This window comes from Schistocerca gregaria, chromosome 6 (genome assembly GCF_023897955.1).
Source record: "Schistocerca gregaria isolate iqSchGreg1 chromosome 6, iqSchGreg1.2, whole genome shotgun sequence".
NCBI lineage: Eukaryota > Metazoa > Arthropoda > Insecta > Orthoptera > Acrididae > Schistocerca > Schistocerca gregaria.
This window is the reverse complement of record NC_064925.1, coordinates 463,846,927-463,866,485: the sequence shown is the minus strand read 5'-3', so window position 1 is coordinate 463,866,485 and position 19,559 is coordinate 463,846,927. Positions and strand designations below refer to the sequence as shown.

Here is a 19,559-nt window from a genome sequence, read left to right as displayed (position 1 = left end):
CTTATAGTTAATTTTGTTTTGTTTATTTAATTAGAGAGCTTTGTGTTACTTAATTTGATGACGTCAATGAGCCTAGAGAAGTGGTTGATGCTTGCTAGATTTTGGCGCAAGCCGCGCCCTAGAAATGAGTTCTCATTGGTCGTAAGTGGTGACAGCCAATGAGAAACGAGACGGTTGGCTGCCTAGCGAGGAGATATAGTTTTGAGTGTGGGAGAGTAAGAGGAGAGTTGTGAGCTAGCTTTGATTGGAGGCGGTTATGATGCTGGATGTGACTTTTGGCATTATGTGTAAGATGAAGTCTTGGGATGACTTCCGCATTATGGTCCAGTGTTAATGGTATCTCGTAGTGACCAGAAACTGTTTATGAAAACTTTAGAGTGTTGTGATAATTCGTTCCGATGAAAATCGCGAGTGAACTTTGAATTATATAGCGTGGCTGTACTGAGTATTTTCTTACTGAGTATTTTATGATGAGCATAAACTTGTACTAAGGACAACCACTGAATATCGTGTGCAGAAGTAATTGGTCGATCATTGACTGTGTTACAAGTAATTGGTTTCGGAATTTGGGAAGGTAAAATTTCTGGCTGCTTTAGGTATGGTGATAACTGTGAGCAAAAACTTTAGTAATTTTCGTAAATGTGGGCTGATGATCTTGCTTAACGGCAATAAAGATCTATTGAAGGTTTAAATTTGAACTTCATGTTTAAAGTACGAGTGACATCCCCTTTCCGAATCATTTCTTTAAAGTACATAGACAATTTTCAGCAAATTTTACTTATAGCGGCTTCCGGCGTGTAGCTATGAGGTTACAGTTTCCTCAACACCGCTTTTCTGTGATGTCGCAAGTAGCTGCAGTCAGGAGTTCACGTGCGAAGATCTACCGCTGTAAAGAGGTAGGTGAACAAAAAGTATAAAAAAAATTGCATTGCAGCAGCAACATAATAATTCGTCAAAATTGGTGCATCGCACACACGCACATAATAATCTGTCGCAAGTCTACAAAGGACAGCTGATAACCTGTGAGAAGCCCGCAGAAAAGACTTCCACACATTCGCAATCTCCTCAATGACACGCAGTTTGTTGTGCATACTGTTATGCCACTCCGTCTCTCAAGGCTGAAAAACCTTGAGGCGTTGGACAGAATGCAGGTCAGTTTCAGAAATGCCCATCTCCAGGAGCAGTTTCCACGTAGTCCTTTGGCCAACCTGTCAGCAAGTTCGATGCCTGGGATACCGATGTGTCCTGGGGTCCACATCAACACCACTTAACAACTGGACCATTCCAGGGCAGAGATGGACTCCTGAATGTTTGCTACTAAAGGATGGGAAGGGTAGCACTGGCCAATAGCGTGTAAGCTGCTTAGGGAGACAGAACAGAGAAGAAAGACTCACTAGAACCCGAACGGGTGTACTGAAGTGCACGATATATGGTCACAAGCTCTGCAGTGAATACACTGCAGCCAGCAGGCAAGGAATGCTGTTCAATATGGCCTCTGTGGATATAGGTGAAACCAACATTACCATCAGCCATCGGTGTAAACAACTTCAAAGCCCCGGAACACGTCAAGAATCGAGGGGAAGTGACAGTGGAGAGTGGCAAGGTTAACAGAGTCCCTAGGGCCATGCAAAAGGTCCATACAAAGCTTCAGCTGAGGTATACACAATGGAGATGTACGTGAATGGACCTCAAGTAAAGGTGGTAAATGGAAGGACTCCAGTTCAGAGAGAATGGATCACACACGAACCACAATCGTGAAGCCTAACCTGGGTTGCCGAGGCAGCAGATGAACTGCCATGGTTGGGAAAAGGAGACGGTAATTCAGATGCTCAGGAGAGCAACAAATGTATGCAACATAACTGGCGAGCAGTTGTGCATGCCAGATACGCAATGGAGGGACTCCGGCCTCCACCAGGTCACTAGTAACCCAACTCGTTCTAAAAGCTCCCGTCGCTAGGCAAACACCACAGTGGTGCAATGGGTCGAGAAAATGCAATGCTGAGGGCTCCACCGAACTGTAAACCAGACTCACGTAGTCAAGGCAGGATTGAACAAGGGCTCTGTACAGCAGCAGCAGCATAGAACAATCTGCACCCCAGTTGATGTTGCTCGGGCAGCAGAGAGCATTGAGAAGCTGATGAAGGTGAGGTAGCCAAGTCAATCGGGCATCAAAAACCAGTCCTAAGAATTGACACATCTCCACTACAGTGAGTGGATTGTCATTCAGGTTCCAGACGAACAGTGCGACATCAACGGATGTGCAGGACACCACAATTCTCTTGGTCTTAGGGGGGCTTCTTTCTGGATTTCTCTCGCTGATCCTTGGGTTTCTCTGGTTGGGAGAGCTTCACTGATTCAGTCTCCGGAACTGAGGAGGATCGTTAAGCCCTATGATCAGCTGCTTTAAGGGCACTTCAGCCACTGGCGGGTGACATCTTTCCCACTAGCAGAAACCTTGGAAGGGGTTGACCCAAGGGACCCCTTCCTAGCAAGAGGAGTCAAAGAAGACTTAAGACTTACACTTCTCTGGCTGAGAAGTGGGGACTGAGGTCAGTCAGTCCAGGGTCTTGTATTCCATGATTTTCCTTTCTCACTGTAAAATATTGCAGTCTGGTGAGCAAGAGGAATGAAGCTCTCCACAGTTGACACAGATGGGAGATGGGGCACATGGAGTATTGGGATGGGATGGACGTCCACAATATCAACATGTGATGATGGAAGTACAGCGGAAAGACATATGGCCGAGCTTCCAGAAATTAAAGCATCGCATTGGGAGAGGGATATCGCAGTGGTAGACCATCACCTTGACCTTCTTGGGTAATGTGTCATCCTCGAAGGCGAAGATGAAGGCACCGGTGATAACCTGATTATCCCTTGGACCCCAGTGGGAACGCTGGATGAAATGAACTCCTCATCGCTCTAAGTTGGCATGCAGCTCGTCGTCAAACTGCAAAAGAAGGTCCCTGTGGAATATAATACCCTGAACCATATTTAACCTCTTATGAGGCACGATGGTAACGGAAAAATCCCCCAGCTTGTCACAAGAGAGTAATACCCGGGACTGGGCAAAGGATGCTGTTTTATCAAGACTGACCCTGACCGCATTTTGGACAAGCCCTCTACCTCCCCAAACTTTACCTCTACAAGCTCTACAAAAAATTGAGGCTTCATCGAGAGAAAGGAGTCCCCATCAGTTCTCATACATATGAGGTACCAGGGCGAATAAGGTTCCCTGGCATCCTTAGCTTTAGCTTGGTGTTCCTCGCACAGTGTGGCCAGGGAGAGGAACGATTTAGCATCATATTGTCTTGCATTGTACTGAGACTTGCAACACTTAGTGACAGCTGGCGTTTGAACACCAGCAAGTGACGACGTGGTATGCTTCATCGCGCATCATCCTCCCTGATGCCACCCACTCCGACCAGGGGCCCTCCCCAAGGGGCACCGCCCAGCTGCAGCAAAGGCCACCTGGCAGGATAGCCATTGCCGGGAGTCCCGATGCCCAAGGTGGCAGGCATCTACTCCTTGGCATATGTGGGGAGTTAATGGTTCAGGCGTCAGCAGAGCAATCCCTGTGTAGTCAGGGGTTACAGCCAACAGGGTACATGGCGGCACCACCACAACAAACTGGCTACTGTGCTGGATATGAAGTGCAAAGAATTCCATGGTCCTAGCTGGCGTAGAAAACTACACTGCATAGTTGGTGGAGGAAAAGCACCCAGGAAGGTGTCCTCATTGAAGAGAAAGTGAGCTAAAGATCTCAATGCACAATGGACCACGCAAGACGCGCTTTCACCAATTGGCTCGCTCTTTGGGAAAATTTTGAAAAATGGAGGTCAAACCCTACAGGGGACTATCACAAAAAGACCGAAAGAATCCTTTTAGTCGCCTCTTAAAACAGACAGAAATACCTCGGGCCTATTCTGACCCCCAGGCCCGCAGGAGGGACAAACTTCTGAAAGAGCATAAAGAGTTCCTTACTTTGGGAGCAAAATTTGTCAGGAAAGCAGCACTTTCTTCTACAGTTCAAGCAAGTGAAACATTATTGCACAACAAATGCAACGTCTTTTAAGGTACACACCTGCCTCGAATTCATGCATCTAAATATCTTCCTGGTCTCTGAAGTTTTGTTGTCAGCTGGGACCTGAGCTTCAATGATTTCATCATCGTATTCCTATGGAAAAAAAAGAAAAAAAAAAATTAGTGAGCTTTGCAGGAACAATGAAAGGTAAGTATCTGCAGAGAAACAAGATTATTGAACTGACTTACAGGGCTCCCTCGCTGAAAAATCTCACTCCAGCAATGCAGTTCATACATTGTTGCTTTTAGCACCAAATCAGTTTCTGATGAGTCAGAAGAGCAATCAACTGCAAACAATAAGGCAACTCAGAATTGAATGGATGTTATCTGAAAACAATTCTAAATATTCAAAGGGAAGAAAAACAGTTATGTATTTCATTGTTTTATTTCATTTAAAAATAAAATTTTAGATTGTGCATAATAAGTTTTAGCAGCTGTGCCTGTTCATTTACTTACTTATTAACTACAAAGCTCAATTAAGAATAAAAATAAACAGTAGTTACAATCAATTTTCAAACTACTGGAGACCCCTCAAAATATATAATTATTCCACAGTACTACAGATACATCTGTTTCCGTACAGCGATTCTGATTAACAAGGAATGCATGAAGTTGGCACTTAATGTCAGGAAGAAGTGGCACCTAACTTCATCTAACTACATTCTGATACAAATGATAACACTAAAGGTCAGGCACGTAAATTTGTAATGAAGTTTTACAAGTAAAAAGCATGTTTCATAGTTGGAATATCTTCCATGGACAACACACTACCACAGTAGTCTGAGCATTGTATGTTAAGACTGTGTGTCAGTATCTCTCTCTCTCTCTCTCTCTCTCTCTCTCTCTCTCTCTCTCTCTCTCTCTCTCTCACACACACACACACACACACACACACACAAGGAAAACAGTCACACATGTGGCATTAAAAAACATGTTTCAGAACTGTATCTCAAATAGCTGTATTCAGCCCTGATATACTGTTGTTCTTGTTGAACTACACATTTTGTGAAAAGAAGCTCCCACTTTCAGGTTCATGGCAAAAATATTTTCCTCCCATTAAAATATATCCAATATCATGCCTCTATCAACACATTAAAGTATAACATTGGGTACCTATGTGTTCTGGGTGTCACGAGTGCACCCTGATTATTGGACAGTGTTGTATGTTAAAAGTAAGACAAAAGTATGGTGTCCTGTATTCCATCAAGTGGCCAGGAAAACTTTTAATGATTGGTGGAACAGCTGACCAAGATATGATGTTGGATTTGTTTTAGTGGGGGAAGTCAGTTAATTTCATTGCAATGTAATACACTTCTGTGTTGACATGAGAACTTTTAATGTCTCGTGAACACATCACATAAACATGACGTTTTCACATAAACATGATTGTGTGTGTGTGTGTGTGTGTGTGTGTGTGTGTGTGTGTGTGTGTGTGTGTTAGGAGGAGATTTAACGGAATTCTGTTACACTGAACTAAGGGTAAAAACTTCAGTTCACAAGAAAAACAATATCACATGCTTGCAATATCAATGATATCTAACAATTGCTAACTCTTGTATGTGAAAATGGACAATATTTGCATACTGTGTCAGAACAAGACTCTTAAAAATTTAGCTGTTAAGATCTGCCCTGATACTGTAGAAAGAGCAAAGAATTATTTTTTATGAATTAATTACTCCATCACACATTTTCACCACAAATATATTGTGTCAATAGTGATGGAGAGATTTAATAAAGGTGGTCAGAGGCCAGTGACGAGCTTGGCTATACAGCATTGAAAAATATTATCCTGGCCATGATTTTGCACTGTTTCAAGAAATGTGGATTCAACAAGAAGCCACACAACCAACAGTAGGAGACTGGAGAAATGGGCTTGGGTTTCCACAATACATTGGGTCTTCTTTCTGACTCAGGAGAAAATACGACATTTGACTGTTTCTTACATTTTGATATCACACGGAAGTCTATAGGGCCTGACACTGAAAAATTCTGACTGTTCCAGATGACAAGAATGAAGAGAATAATGATTCAGAAGAATATGAAAATTGGGATGAAGAAGAAGAAGAAGAAGAAGAAGAAGAAGGAGAGAAAACAATTACATTGTTACTTTGAAAGAGGCAAAGTCTCACTGGAAACATTGCACAAGTATGTCCTTACAACGGAAGTAGACAATGGTGTAGTTTTAACATTGCTTGCAAAAGAGAATGTGGAGCTTCACCAAGAATGCTAGAGTTTACTGAGGTAGCAGAAGATCACTAATTTCTTTGCAAAATAAAACTTAAGTTTCTTGTGTAATTTCAGAAATTCTGTTTTCCCTTCCGCCTGAAATGTTAAAATAGATAAAAGTTAATAAAACTGGTAAAAAAAAGATTATTTTCCTTTTGACCATATAGAGGAGATGTTGAGTTGCAGATAGTCACAACAAAAAGACTGCTTGGCTTTTGGCCAAAAGACCTTCCGATGTAGGAAAGACACACACATTCATACAAAAAGACTGCTATACATTTAAGCTTTCAGCCAAAAAAACACCTCCTTCACAAGACAACACACACACACACACGCACGCACGCACGATCACTGTTCCTGGCCAATGTAGTTGGCTGTAGCTGTGGCCAGGGGCAGTGATTTCATGTGTGTGTTTTCTACTTCTGAAGGATGTCTTCTGAGCGAAAGCTTAAATGCATAGCAGTCTTTTTGTTGTGCCTGTCTGAGACTCAATGGCTCCTCTATATGGTGAGTAGCAATATACCATTTCACAGTATTGTTGTTATTCCATACTGTTTGAATTTCCTTCCAAGTTTATTACTTTTTGCCTCCTCCTCCTCCTCCCCTCACCAACTCCACCTGATGTAATCTCCCACCACAGTCATGCTATAGATATTTTAGAATCATGCTGTCACTTTTTTCTGGTTTTTCAATGTTTGCGTCTACTTGTCACATCAGCTCTGATCAAACAGCCTCTAGTAGGATTGACATTGTTTGTTTTCTCCTGTTCTGGATTATCTTTGATTTGTATCTTCCATCTTTCCTGGCAACTGTTGTTATTTGACACTTCATAAGTTCAATGCTTCTTCAGTTTTTCTCATGTCCAACCAGTACTTTTTAAATGCATGTTCTTTTAATGCCTGGTTTTTCAATTTCTGTTGCCCTAGGTTGCTTTCTTTGGTAAAACCTTTTTATTTTTAGTTATGATCAACATTACAGATTTGGTTGCACAGTGGATTTTATAGGAAGATTCATTTGTTGTAACCCCAGTTCATCTCAGGGCCAGTTCTAGGGTGGGGTGGAGGCATGACAATGCCCAGGGAGCCAGGTTTTTGAGGTAGTTAGGAAAAAAACTTTACCAATATACTTCAAATTTTCACACAATACTCTAATAAAATTTGCATTTCTAAAGGCTATTTTTTTGAAAGATCCTTGACTTGCGCCATAGGGTGGTGGGGTTTCGGGTTCCGCGGAATAGGTCAGTTCACTACACTCAGCTGGCGGCTACACGGGTAGCCGAGGCTGTGTGGCGTGGACTGGGCGGTTTTGTAGGTTAGAAGGCCTCGGGAAAATACGCGATGGGCTGCAATCTCAAAGGATGCATGGCAAGTACAGGACATGCTTGGCTCAAGGAACAGTCGGAATTGTAGTTGTAAATTGTTGTAGTTGTGCTGGGTAAGTCCGTGAGCTTCAAGCGCTAATAGGAAGCACAGAAGCTGAAATCGTTATAGGTACAGAAAGCTGGCTAAAGCCTGAAATAAGTTCTGCAGAAATTTTTACGAAGTCTCAGACGGTGTTCGGGAAAGATAAAATAGGCAGAATTGGTGGTGGAGTGTTTGTGTCTGTCAGTAGTGGTTTATCTTGTAGTGAAGTCGAAGTAGATACTCCTCGTGAATTGGTATGGGTGGAGGTTATACTCAGCACCCGAACTAAGTTAATAATTGGCTCCTTCTACCAACCCCGACTCCGATGATATAGTTGCTGAACAGTTCAGAGAAAATTTGAGTCTTGTAACAAATAAATACCCCACTCATAGTTGGTGAGGACTTCAACCATCCCTCAACATGTTGGCAAAAATACTTGTTCAAAACCGGTGGTATGCAGAAAACATCTTCCGAGATTGTCCTAAATGATTTCTCCGAAAATTATTTCGAGCAGTTAGTCCACGAACCCACGTGAATTGTAAATGGTTGCGAAAACACACTTGACCTCTTAGCCAAAAACAATCCAGAGCTAATAGAGAGCATCATGACTGATACAGGGATTAGTGATCACATGGTCGTCGTAGCTAGGGTCAATACCATTTCTTCCAAATCCACCAGAAACAAACACAAAATAATTTTAATTAAAAAAGCGGATAAAGTGTCACTAGCAGCCTTCCTAAGCGACAATCTCCATTCCTGCCGAACTGACTATGCAAATGTAGACGAGATGTGGCTCAAATTCAAAGATATAGTAGCAACAGCAATTGGGAGATTCATCCTCATAAATTGATAAGAGACGGAACTGATCCCCCATGGTACACAAAACAGGTCCGAACGCTGTTGAAGAGGCAACAGAAAAAGCATGCGAAGTTCAGAAGAACGCGAAATCTCAAAGATTGGCTAAAATTTTCAGACGCGTGAAATTTGGCACAGACATCAATGCGAGATGCCTTTAATAGGTTCTGCAACAAAACATTGTCTTGAAATTTGGTAGAAAATCCGAAGAAGTTCTGGTCGTATGTAAAGTACACAGCAGCAAGACGCAGTCAATACCTTCGCTGCGCAGTGCCGATGGTACTGTTACCGACGACTGTGCTGCTGAAGCGGAGTTATTGAATGCAGTTTTCAGAAATTCCTTCACCAGGGAAGACGAATGCAATATTCCAGAATTTGAAACATGAACAGCTGCTAGCATGAGTTTCTTAGAAGTAGATACCTTAGGAGTTGCGAAGCAACTCAAATCGCTTGATACGAGCAAGTCTTCAGGTCCAGATTGCATACCGATTAGGTTCCTTTCCGATTACGCTCCCTACATAGCAATCATATACAACTGCTCGCTTACCGATAGATCAGTACCTACAGGGTGGAAAATTGCGCAGGTCGCACCACTGTTTAAGAAGGGTAGTAGGAGTAATCGATCGAACTACAGACCTATATCATTGACGTCGGTTTGTAGTAGGGTTTTGGAGCATATACTGTATTCAAACATTATGAATCACCTCGAAGGGAACGATCTATTGATACTTAATCAGCATGGTTTCAGAAAACATCGTTCTTATGCAATGCAGCTAGCTCTTTATTCGCACAAAGTAATGGCCGCTAACAACAGGGGATCTCAAGTTGATTCTATATTTCTAGATTTCTGGAAAGCTTTTGACACCATTCCTCACAAGTGACTTCTAATCAAGCTGAGGGCCTATGGGGTATCGTCTCAGTTGTACAACTGGATTCATGATTTCCTGTCTGGAAGGTCACAGTTCGTAGTAATAGACGGCAAATCATCAAGTAAAACTGAAGTGATATCATGTGTTCCCCAGGGAAGCGTCCTGGGATCTCTGCTGTTCCTGAACTATATAAATGACCTGGGTGACAATCTGAGCAGTTTTCTTAGGTTGTTCGCAGATGATGCTGTAATTTACCATTTAGTGAGGTCATCCGAAGACCAGTATCAGTTGCAAAGCGATTTAGAAAAGATTGCTGTATGGTGTGGCAGGTGGCAGTTGACGCTAAATAACGAAAAGTGTGAGTTCCAAAAGAAATCCACTGGAATTTGATTACTCGATAAATAGTACAATTCTCAAGGCTGTCAATTCAACTAAGTACCTGGGTGTTAAAATTACAAACAACTTCAGTTGGAAAGACCACATAGATAATATTGTGGGGAAGGCGAGCCAAAGGTTGCATTTCATTGGCAGGACACTTAGAAGATGCAACAAGTCCACTAAAGAGACAGCTTACACTACACTCGTTCGTCCTTTGTTAGAATATTGCTGCGCGGTGTGGGATCCTTACCAGGTGGGATTGACGGAGGGCATCGAAAGGGTGCAAAAAAAGGCAGCTCTTTTTGTATTATCGCGTAATAGGGGAGAGAGTGTGGCAGATATGACACGCGAATTGGGATGGAAGTCATTACAGCAAAGACGCTTTTCGTCACGGCGAGATCTATTTACGTAATTTCAGTCACCAACTTTCTCTTCCGGATGCGAAAATATTTCGTTGTCGTTGAGCCCAACCTACATAGATATAAAAGGAGGGAAGTCAGAGCTCCAACAGAAAGGTTTAGGTGTTCGTTTTTCTTGTGCGCTGTTCGGAAGTGGAATGGTAGAGAGATAGTATGATTGTGGTTCGATGAACCCTCTGCCAAGCACTTAAATGTGAATTGCAGAGTAATCATGTATATGTAGATGAATATATAAATATATTAGGACATAATATGCAAATGTTGTTAGCAAAAATCTCGAAAATTTCTTGATCTATTTACTTCAAATTCTTGCACAATACTCTGATAAACCTCCAGACAGATATGAGCCATATATTGTTATATAAAAAAGACACTGCAGTTTTTCTATTAAAACTGATTGTCAGAAAAAAAGTGCTGTGTTGCAGAAACACATGGTTATTTTTCTTTCTCCAAAGCAATTTTAGCAACAATATCGGGGCATTTAAATCATTAGACAAGCTGTTTCTCCTGTATATATTCTTTCTTCTTACATATAATTTTAAACACAATTTGTATGCACAACAATGTGCTGTTTCAATTTATTCCTCATAGTTGGTTTTAACAGAAAACAGGAGACTTATACATTCCTGGAAATGGAAAAAAGAACACATTGACACCGGTGTGTCAGACCCACCATACTTGCTCCGGACACTGCGAGAGGGCTGTACAAGCAATGATCACACGCACGGCACAGCGGACACACCAGGAACCGCGGTGTTGGCCGCCGAATGGCGCTAGCTGCACAGCATTTGTGCACCGCCGCCGTCAGTGTCAGCCAGTTTTCCGTGACATACGGAGCTCCATCGCAGTCTTTAACACTGGTAGCATGCCGCGACAGCGTGGACGTGAACCTAATGTGCAGTTGACGGACTTTGAGCGTGGGCGTATAGTGGGCATGCAGGAGGCCGGGTGGACGTACCGCCGAATTGCTCAACACGTGGGGCGTGAGGTCTCCACAGTCCATCGATGTTGTCGCCAGTGGTCGGCGGAAGGTGCACGTGCCCGTCGACCTGGGACCGGACCGCAGCGACGCACGGATGCACGCCAAGACCGTAGGATCCTACGCAGTGCCGTAGGGGACCGCACCGCCACTTCCCAGCAAATTAGGGACACTGTTGCTCCTGGGGTATCGGCGAGGACCATTCGCAACCGTCTCCATGAAGCTGGGCTACGGTCCCGCACACCGTTAGGCCGTCTTCCACTCACGCCCCAACATTGTGCAGCCCGCCTCCAGTGGTGTCGCGACAGGCGTGAATGGAGGGACGAATGGAGACGTGTCGTCTTCAGCGATGAGAGTCGCTTCTGCCTTGGTGCCAATGATGGTCGTATGCGTGTTTGGCGCCGTGCAGGTGAACGCCACAATCAGGACTGCATACGACCGAGGCACACAGGGCCAACACCCGGCATCATGGTGTGGGGAGCGATCTCCTACACTGGCCGTATACCTCTGGTGATCGTCGAGGGGACACTGAATAGTGCACATTACATCCAAACCGTCATCGAACCCATCGTTCTACCATTCCTAGACCAGCAAGGGAACTTGCTGTTCCAACAGGACAATGCACGTCCGCATGTATCCCGTGCCACCCAACGTGCTCTAGAAGGTGCAGGTCAACTACCCTGGCCAGCAAGATCTCCGGATCTGTCCCCCATTGAGCATGTTTGGGACTGGATGAAGCGGCGTCTCACGCGGTCTCCACGTCCAGCACAAACGCTGGTCCAACTGAGGCGCCAGGTGGGAATGGCATGGCAAGCCGTTCCACAGGACTACATCCAGCATCTCTACGATCGTCTCCATGGGAGAATAGCAGCCTGCATTGCTGCGAAAGGTGGATATACACTGTACTAGTGCCGACATTGTGCATGCTCTGTTGCCTGTGTCTATGTGCCTGTGGTTCTGTCAGTGAGATCATGTGATGTATCTGACCCCAGGAATGTGTCAATACAGTTTCCCCTTCCTGGGACAATGAATTCACGGTGTTCTTATTTCAATTTCCAGGAGTGTACATATAGCTTATTGATTTATGATTAGAATACTACTATTAAGTCTGAATTGTCTGAAACTTTGTATTTCTATCCATTTGAAGATTAAAACCATGCAAAATACTATTGCTGAATTGCTATACTGATAAATCCAGTACCTGAAAAAGTCTCTCTCATGGCCTCTATACCAATGACCCAATTGATTTAACCATTAACTTTAAGAGACTTCAATTCGTAATCAAGGTTTCCTTAGCAACACCAATAAACAAAACTCAAAGTCTGACAAAAGAGGAGATGGGCAAAGAAGGAGGAGGAAATGAACGTAGATAGGGGGAAGGAGGAGATGGACAGAGAGAGGAAGGAGAATGAGAACAAGAGAGAGAGGGAGGAGGGAGTGATGGGCAGAGAAAAGGATAGGGAACGAGATAGATATAGAAAGGGTAAGGAACGGATTAAGACGTACATCCAATTCCCATACACATTTAGCAATTGCAAACCTTTGTCGGGTTCACTTGACATTCATAAAATCCACTGTCTTACAGGATGACAAATGAAGCACTGCAGTTCGTCACCGTGGGCTGCGTCTTTCAAAATACTAAAGCTTGCTAGCAGCATGTTGTCATCCCTATTTCTAAAATGCATGTACACAACGCTGTCATGACAGATCACATGGCTGCATCCCCAATACATGGTTCCATACAGATCGGAGAAGCGATCACTATGATATGTTTTGTTTTGGACCCACCCGCTACACTGGAATCTGGCAGTTTTTAATACATGACATACTGTCCTTCAGCGGTGTTTTGTTTTGATCGAAAATGAATGCTAGCAAAAAAAAGATTCAGAGATTTTCAAATAGAGCTGAAGTGGTTAGTAATACCCTAGAGGAATAATCATAGCTGTGGTTTCCCCACCTACAAGGTTGTTTGCATTAGAGGAATGTGTCGACTTAGATTTAATATATTTAATATGTCAATATCTTAAAGCACTGCCATGATGTGTGTTTTTATTAATATAACTCTTTCAAATGCCTTTGTTAGGCAACAAAATATGAACAACAAATACATGGTGAGAGGAGTATTATGTCAGACAGAAAAGACAAGCTTAGGAAACTGGCTATGGCTCTTCAAGAACAATCTGGCATTTACCTGAAGCAATTTACAGAAGCCACTGAGAATTTGGAAACTCTGGTTGCCTGCTGACAACTATTATTGGATAACAAGCAGTCAAATGAAAATGAGGCACATGGAAAAAAGTAAGTAAACTGTGTATTATATAAAACTAAATCGCCGTAACTGTAAATACATTTATCCCGCTGTGAGACAATACAGTCAAAGCCTGCATGGAAAAATGTTTGTGGTTGTATAAAGAGCCATTATTGTACCCAGGCATGCACCTCTTTGTGAGAAGCAAATCGATGGCCGTGAATCTCTTTCTTTATGTCTCCACACATATCTTAATTGTGTTGGGAGGGATCAGAGCTGTTTGGAGGATGTATAGAGGGTGCCTGTCAACATGCATTAGGAGCACTTCAGTTTTTGCAGTGTGTCCACATACCACTGTGTGTTAATTGTGGCACAGTGCTCCAGAAAGTCAATGAGCAGGAGGCCCTTGCAGTTAAAGAAAACGGTCACCATGACTTTCACAGTGCTGGTATGCACGAGTTTGGATTTTTTCTGTGTGGATGAATCCAAATGTATTGCCTCTGGCAATTGCTCTCCAGCTCTAAATGATCACACCACACATTATCACCTGTGACAATATGGGGCACGGAACGACCATCTTAATCAGGATACTGTTCCCAGTTCTCCTGTGATTATGACATTCTGCCCAACTTCTGCTCTTCTGGTTAAGTGTGCGGAGCCCACTATGACAGATTTTTCAGAACTTCACTTGCTATGACACAATGGTGTGAGCAGTAGCATGACTGATGCCCAACATGAGCAAAATGTCTTTCACCATCCACTGTCAGTCATTTCTAAGCTGGTCCTGGCTTTCAAAAACATCCGTCCCGGCCTTCTCAAAATCATTTGTTCCATGCAAACATATGCAAAAGTGACATACTGTGTTCGCCATACAAAGCAGGTAGTTGGACATGAATTTCACTTCATGAAACCCTCTCCACAGTTAAAATTCATACTGCACCTCGCTGTTCCTCTTTTCTGGACCCCACAGTAAAGTCTGATGCACACACAACTCGCTTACCTCACATTGAACACATCTATCAAACATATGCCCCCATCGGTGATTGTTCACACTGTTCCTTACTGCTTCCCAGTAGAAAGCACTCGTATACAAACACCTACCTGCATTACCAATGTCCACGCAATGCTCATTATATAGTCTGCCTCGTGGTCATTTGGCTGCCTTTATATATACACTAAGCAGATACAATGAGTATGTGTTGACAAACAAAGAAAACACACACACACACACACACACACACACACACACACACACAAATAAATTTGTTCTTACCTCTTACAGTTGCCACTGATCCATTGAACAAACTCTTGGGAATAGACTCATGATATTCTTCAATCATCTAAAAAGTAAGAAAAATTGAGTAGAATATTCCCTCCAAATGGCAATAAACAAACAAAAAATGCATAAGAAACAACAGAGGACACACACAATCCTCCTGGCACAAATCTGAGTACAGACAAATATTATTTTGGCTAATGGGATGACTTAATGCTCGATGCCTCCACTTGGAATTATTAAACCAGTTTCAAAATGATACTGTCGATATGTTATTAATAACTCAATGAGCGTGTGCTTGTAGCAACTGAAAACAAAAAGGTAATGTTTTGGATTAGCATTCCAGCATGACTCAGTTTTAATCTGCCAGGAAGTTAAATTGGAAATTCCTTTGGGAAGGGAATCTAAAGGTACTATAAGCAAAAGCAGCCAATCAGCTGATTGCCTCTACTTTCCTGGACTCCAGATTGATAGAGAAAATCTGGGGAGTGTAAAATAATTTTTACTCCATCAAACAAATAAAAAGTAAAAGATACTGGACCCAACTAATAGCAAAGGTGAATTCCAGTCCCGGATTTATGGCATTACTGCACGCCTCACTGGAAATGCTAGCTATTCCTTGCTCTGATCACAAAACATCTTGTCCCTATTCTATAGCTTATGACTTAAGTTCAGACACTGTTCAAGCAGTAATTAAAATCTGGTTACTGTGGGAGCAACTTGGCCTTATCAGCATCTCGTTGTTGTTGTGGTGGTCTTCAGTCCTGAGACTGGTTTGATACAGCTCTCCATGCAACTCTATCCTGTGCAAGCTGCTTCATCTCCCAGTACTTACTGCAACCTACATCCTCCTGAATCTGCTTAGTGTATTCATCTCTTGGTCTCCTCCTGTGATTTTTACCCTCCACGCTGCCCTCCAGTGCTAAATTTGTGATGCCTTGATGCCTCAGAACATGTCCTACCAACTGGTCCCTTCTTCTTGACAAGTTGTGTCACAAACTCCTCTTTTCCCCAATTCTATTCAATACCTCCTCATTAGTTATGTGATCTACCCATCTATCTTCAGCATTTTTCTGTAGCACACATTTCGAAAGCGATTCTCTTCTTGTCCAAACTATTTATCGTCCATGTTCCACTTCCATACATGGCTACACTCCATACAAATACTTTCAGAAATGACTTCCTGACACTTAAATCTATACTTGGTGCTAACAAATTTCGCTTCTTCAGAAACACTTTCCTTGCCATTGCCAGTCCACAATTTATATCCTCTCTACTTCGAACATCGTGAGTTATTTGGTTCCCCAAATAGCAAAACTCCTTTACTACTTTAAGTGTCTCATTTCCTAATCTAATTCCCTCAGCATCACCCGACTTAATTCGACTACATTCCATTATCCTTGTTTTGCTTTTGTTGATGTTTATCTTATATCCTCCTTCCAAGACATTGTCCATTCCGTTCAACTGCTCTTCCAAGTCCTTTGTTGTCTCTGACAGAATTACAATGTCACTGGTGGACCTCAAAGTTTTTATTTCATCTCCATGGATTTTAATACCTACTCCAAATTTTCCTTTAATTTCCTTTACTGCTTGCTCAATATACAGATTGAATAACATCGGTGAGAGGCTACAACACTGTCTCCCTCCCTTCCCAACCACTGCTTCCCTTTCATGCCCCTTGACTTATAACTCCCATCTGGTTTCTATACAAATTGTAAATAGCCTTTCGCTCCCTGTATTTTACCCCTGCCACCTTTAGAATTTGGAAGAGAGTATTCCAGTCAGCATTGTCAAAAGCTTTCCCTAAGTCTACAAAAGCTAGAAATGTAGGATTGCCTTTCCTTAATCTATTTTCTAGATAAGTCGTAAGGTCAGTATTGCGTCAGGTGTTCCAACATTTCTACGGAATTCAAACTGATCTTCCCCGAGGTCAGCTTCTACTAGTTTTTTCATTCATCTGTAAACAATTCGCGTTAGTATTTTGCGGCCGTGACTTATTAAACTGATAGTTTGATAATTTTCACATCTGTCAACACCTGCTTTCTTTGGGATTGGAATTATTATATTCTTCTTGAAGTCAGGGGATATTGGGCCTTGTTTCGAATCAAGTCTTTCAGTGCTCTGTCAAACTCTTCATACCTCCCATCATACCTCCCAATTCATCATCATCTACATCCTCTTCCATTTCCATAATATTGTCCTCAAGTACATCGCCCTTGTATAGACCCTCTATATACTCCCACCTCTCTGCTTTCCCTTCTTTGCTTAGAGCTGGTTTCCATCTGAGCTCTTGATATTCGTACTAGTGCTTCTCTTTTCTCCAAGGATCTCTTTAATTTTCCTGTAGGCAGTATCTATCTTACCCGTAGTGAGATAAGCCTCTCCATCCTTACATTTGTCCTCTAGCCATCCCTGCTTAACCATTTTGCACTTCCTGTTGATCTCATTTTTGAGACATTTGTATTCATTTTTGCCTGCTTCATTCACTGCATTTTTATATTTTCTCCTTTCATCAATTTAATTCAATATTTCTTCTGTTACCCAAGGATTTCTACTAGCCCTCATGTTTTTACCTACTTGATCCTCTGCTGCCTTCACTACTTCATCCCTCAAAGCTACCCATTCTTCTTCTACTGTATGTCTTTCCCCCCTCCTTGTCAATTGTTCCCTTATGCTCTGTCTGAAACTCTGTACAACCTCTGCTTTAGTTAGTTTATCCAGGTCCCATCTCCTTAAATTACCACCTTTTTGTAGTTTCTTCAGTTTTGATCTACAGTTCATAACCAATAGATTGTGGTCAGAGTCTGCCCCTGTAAATGTCTTACAATTTAAAACCTGGTACCTAAATCTCTGTCTTACCACTATATGATCTATCTGAAACCTGTCAGTATCTCCAGGCTTCTTCCATGTATACAACCTCCTTTTATGATTCTTGAACCAAGTGTTAGCTATGATTATGTTGTGCTCTGTGCAAAATTCTACCAGACGGCTTCCTCTTTCATTTCTTAGCCCCAATCCATATTCACCTATTACGTTTCCTTCTCTCCCTTTTCCTACTGACGAATTCCATTCACCCATGACTATTAATTTTTTGTCTCCCTTCACTATCTGAATAATTTCTTTGATTTCATCATACATCTCTTCAATTTCTTCGTCATCAGCAGAGCTAGTCGGCATATAAACTTGTACTACTGTGGTAGGCGTGGGCTTCGTATCTATCTTGGCCACAATAATGCGTTCACTAGCATTACTCCTATTTGATTGTGTGTTTATAACCCTGTAGTCACTTGACCAGAAGTCTTGTCCCTCCTGCCACCGAACTTCACTAATTCCCACTATATCTAACTTCAACCTATCCATTTCCCTTTTTAAATTTTCTAACCTAACTGCCCAATTAAGCGATCTGACATTCCACGCTTTGATCCGTAGAACGCCAGTTTTCTTTCTCCTGATAATGACATCCTCTTGAGTAGTCCCCGCCCGGAGATCCGAATGGGAGACTATTTTACCTCCGAAATATTTTATCCAAGAGGACACCATAATCATTTAACTCAGGAAAAATTACGGCTATAGTTTCCCCTTGCTTTCAGCCGTTTGCAGTACCAGTACAGCAAGGCTGTTTTGGTTAGTGATACAAGGCCAGATCAGTCAGTCATCCAGACTGTTGCCCCTGCAACTACTGAAAAGGCTGCCCCTCTTCAGGAACCACATGTTTGTCTGGCCTCTCAACAGATACCCCTACCTTGTGGTTGCACCTACGGTACGGCTATCTGTATCGCTGAGGCACGCAAGCCTCCCCACCAACGGCAAGGTACGTGGTTCATGGGAGGAATGAATTTCTATCAATAGAAAGTGCATCTCGGTGGTTTTGGTATATTCATAATACCTAGGGTGCACATTCTTGAGAGTGCTGGTTGCAAGGCTAATGTCTTCCCAGAGACTGGTATCTAACCTTCTCAGATAACGAGATTGTGCCAGTGTATATGTTGTACAACTAGTGTCCGGTCACAATCTAAGGCAAGCAAAGGGCAATAAAATGGTTTAAGCAACAGGGAGAAAAACTCTACCCAATTCTAATACTGAAGACTTGGAACTGAAAGTAGGTAGCATGAAATAAGTTTCTCTGGCCCTCCACCAATAGCTGTGGCCTCAGAAACACTGCAAAGGCAAAAATACAAAGGGAAGAAAAATAACGTCAGTAATAGAGGAAATAGTGGGGTGTAGGTTGAGTGCGTTCAGCCTCAGTACTAAAAGGAACAAACCAAGAGAGATGGTGCAGCAATAATACACTGGACTCATATTCATGAGAGTGGTGGTCCAAATCTTCTTTTGTTTTCCACAGTTTCTGTAAATTGTTGATGCAAAATGGAGGATGTTTTCTTTGAAAAGACATGACTGATTTCATTCCCCATCCATCCTCATCCAAACATTTTTATTTGATGACCTCATCACTGCTGGGATGTTAAACCCCAAACTTGTTCTCTTATTTTTGAAAGACTGAAAGAGAATGGGCAGTGTTAAATAATAATTCACATCGTTCTCCACCTGTCACCTTAACCACCACACAGGCCACTAGAGCTGCCAGTAAAAGTGTGCTCCATTTATCTGATACCACAAAAGATATTAGGCAGTGAGACAGCCAAAGAGCTCATCAACAACTTCCCTTGACCGTTTCTTCTTTTGAATGACTACAGTGCTTGTAGTACTCTATGGGGCTATAATTCGACTTGCCTAAGGCAATGAGTCGTTGAGTACACTGTATACTCAAAAGATTATGTGCCTCCTTAACACAGGATAAATGACACGCTTTAACAAGGGAAGAGAAA

At 42.5% G+C, this 19,559-nt stretch overlaps 1 protein-coding gene across 2 annotated transcripts in view; it reads right to left on the bottom strand.

The window, feature by feature from the left end:
- Positions 1-19,559, bottom strand: part of LOC126277993 (transmembrane protein 87A) — a 90,430-nt gene that overhangs the window by 66,971 nt on the left and 3,900 nt on the right. For both annotated transcript variants that reach the window (XM_049977666.1, XM_049977667.1), the window contains exons 2-4: positions 14,731-14,797; positions 4,270-4,367; positions 4,082-4,174 (exon numbers count right to left, since the gene is read on the bottom strand). In XM_049977666.1, coding sequence (XP_049833623.1) covers positions 4,082-4,174; positions 4,270-4,367; positions 14,731-14,797 — 258 coding nt within the window. The remainder of the gene's footprint in view (positions 1-4,081; positions 4,175-4,269; positions 4,368-14,730; positions 14,798-19,559) is intronic.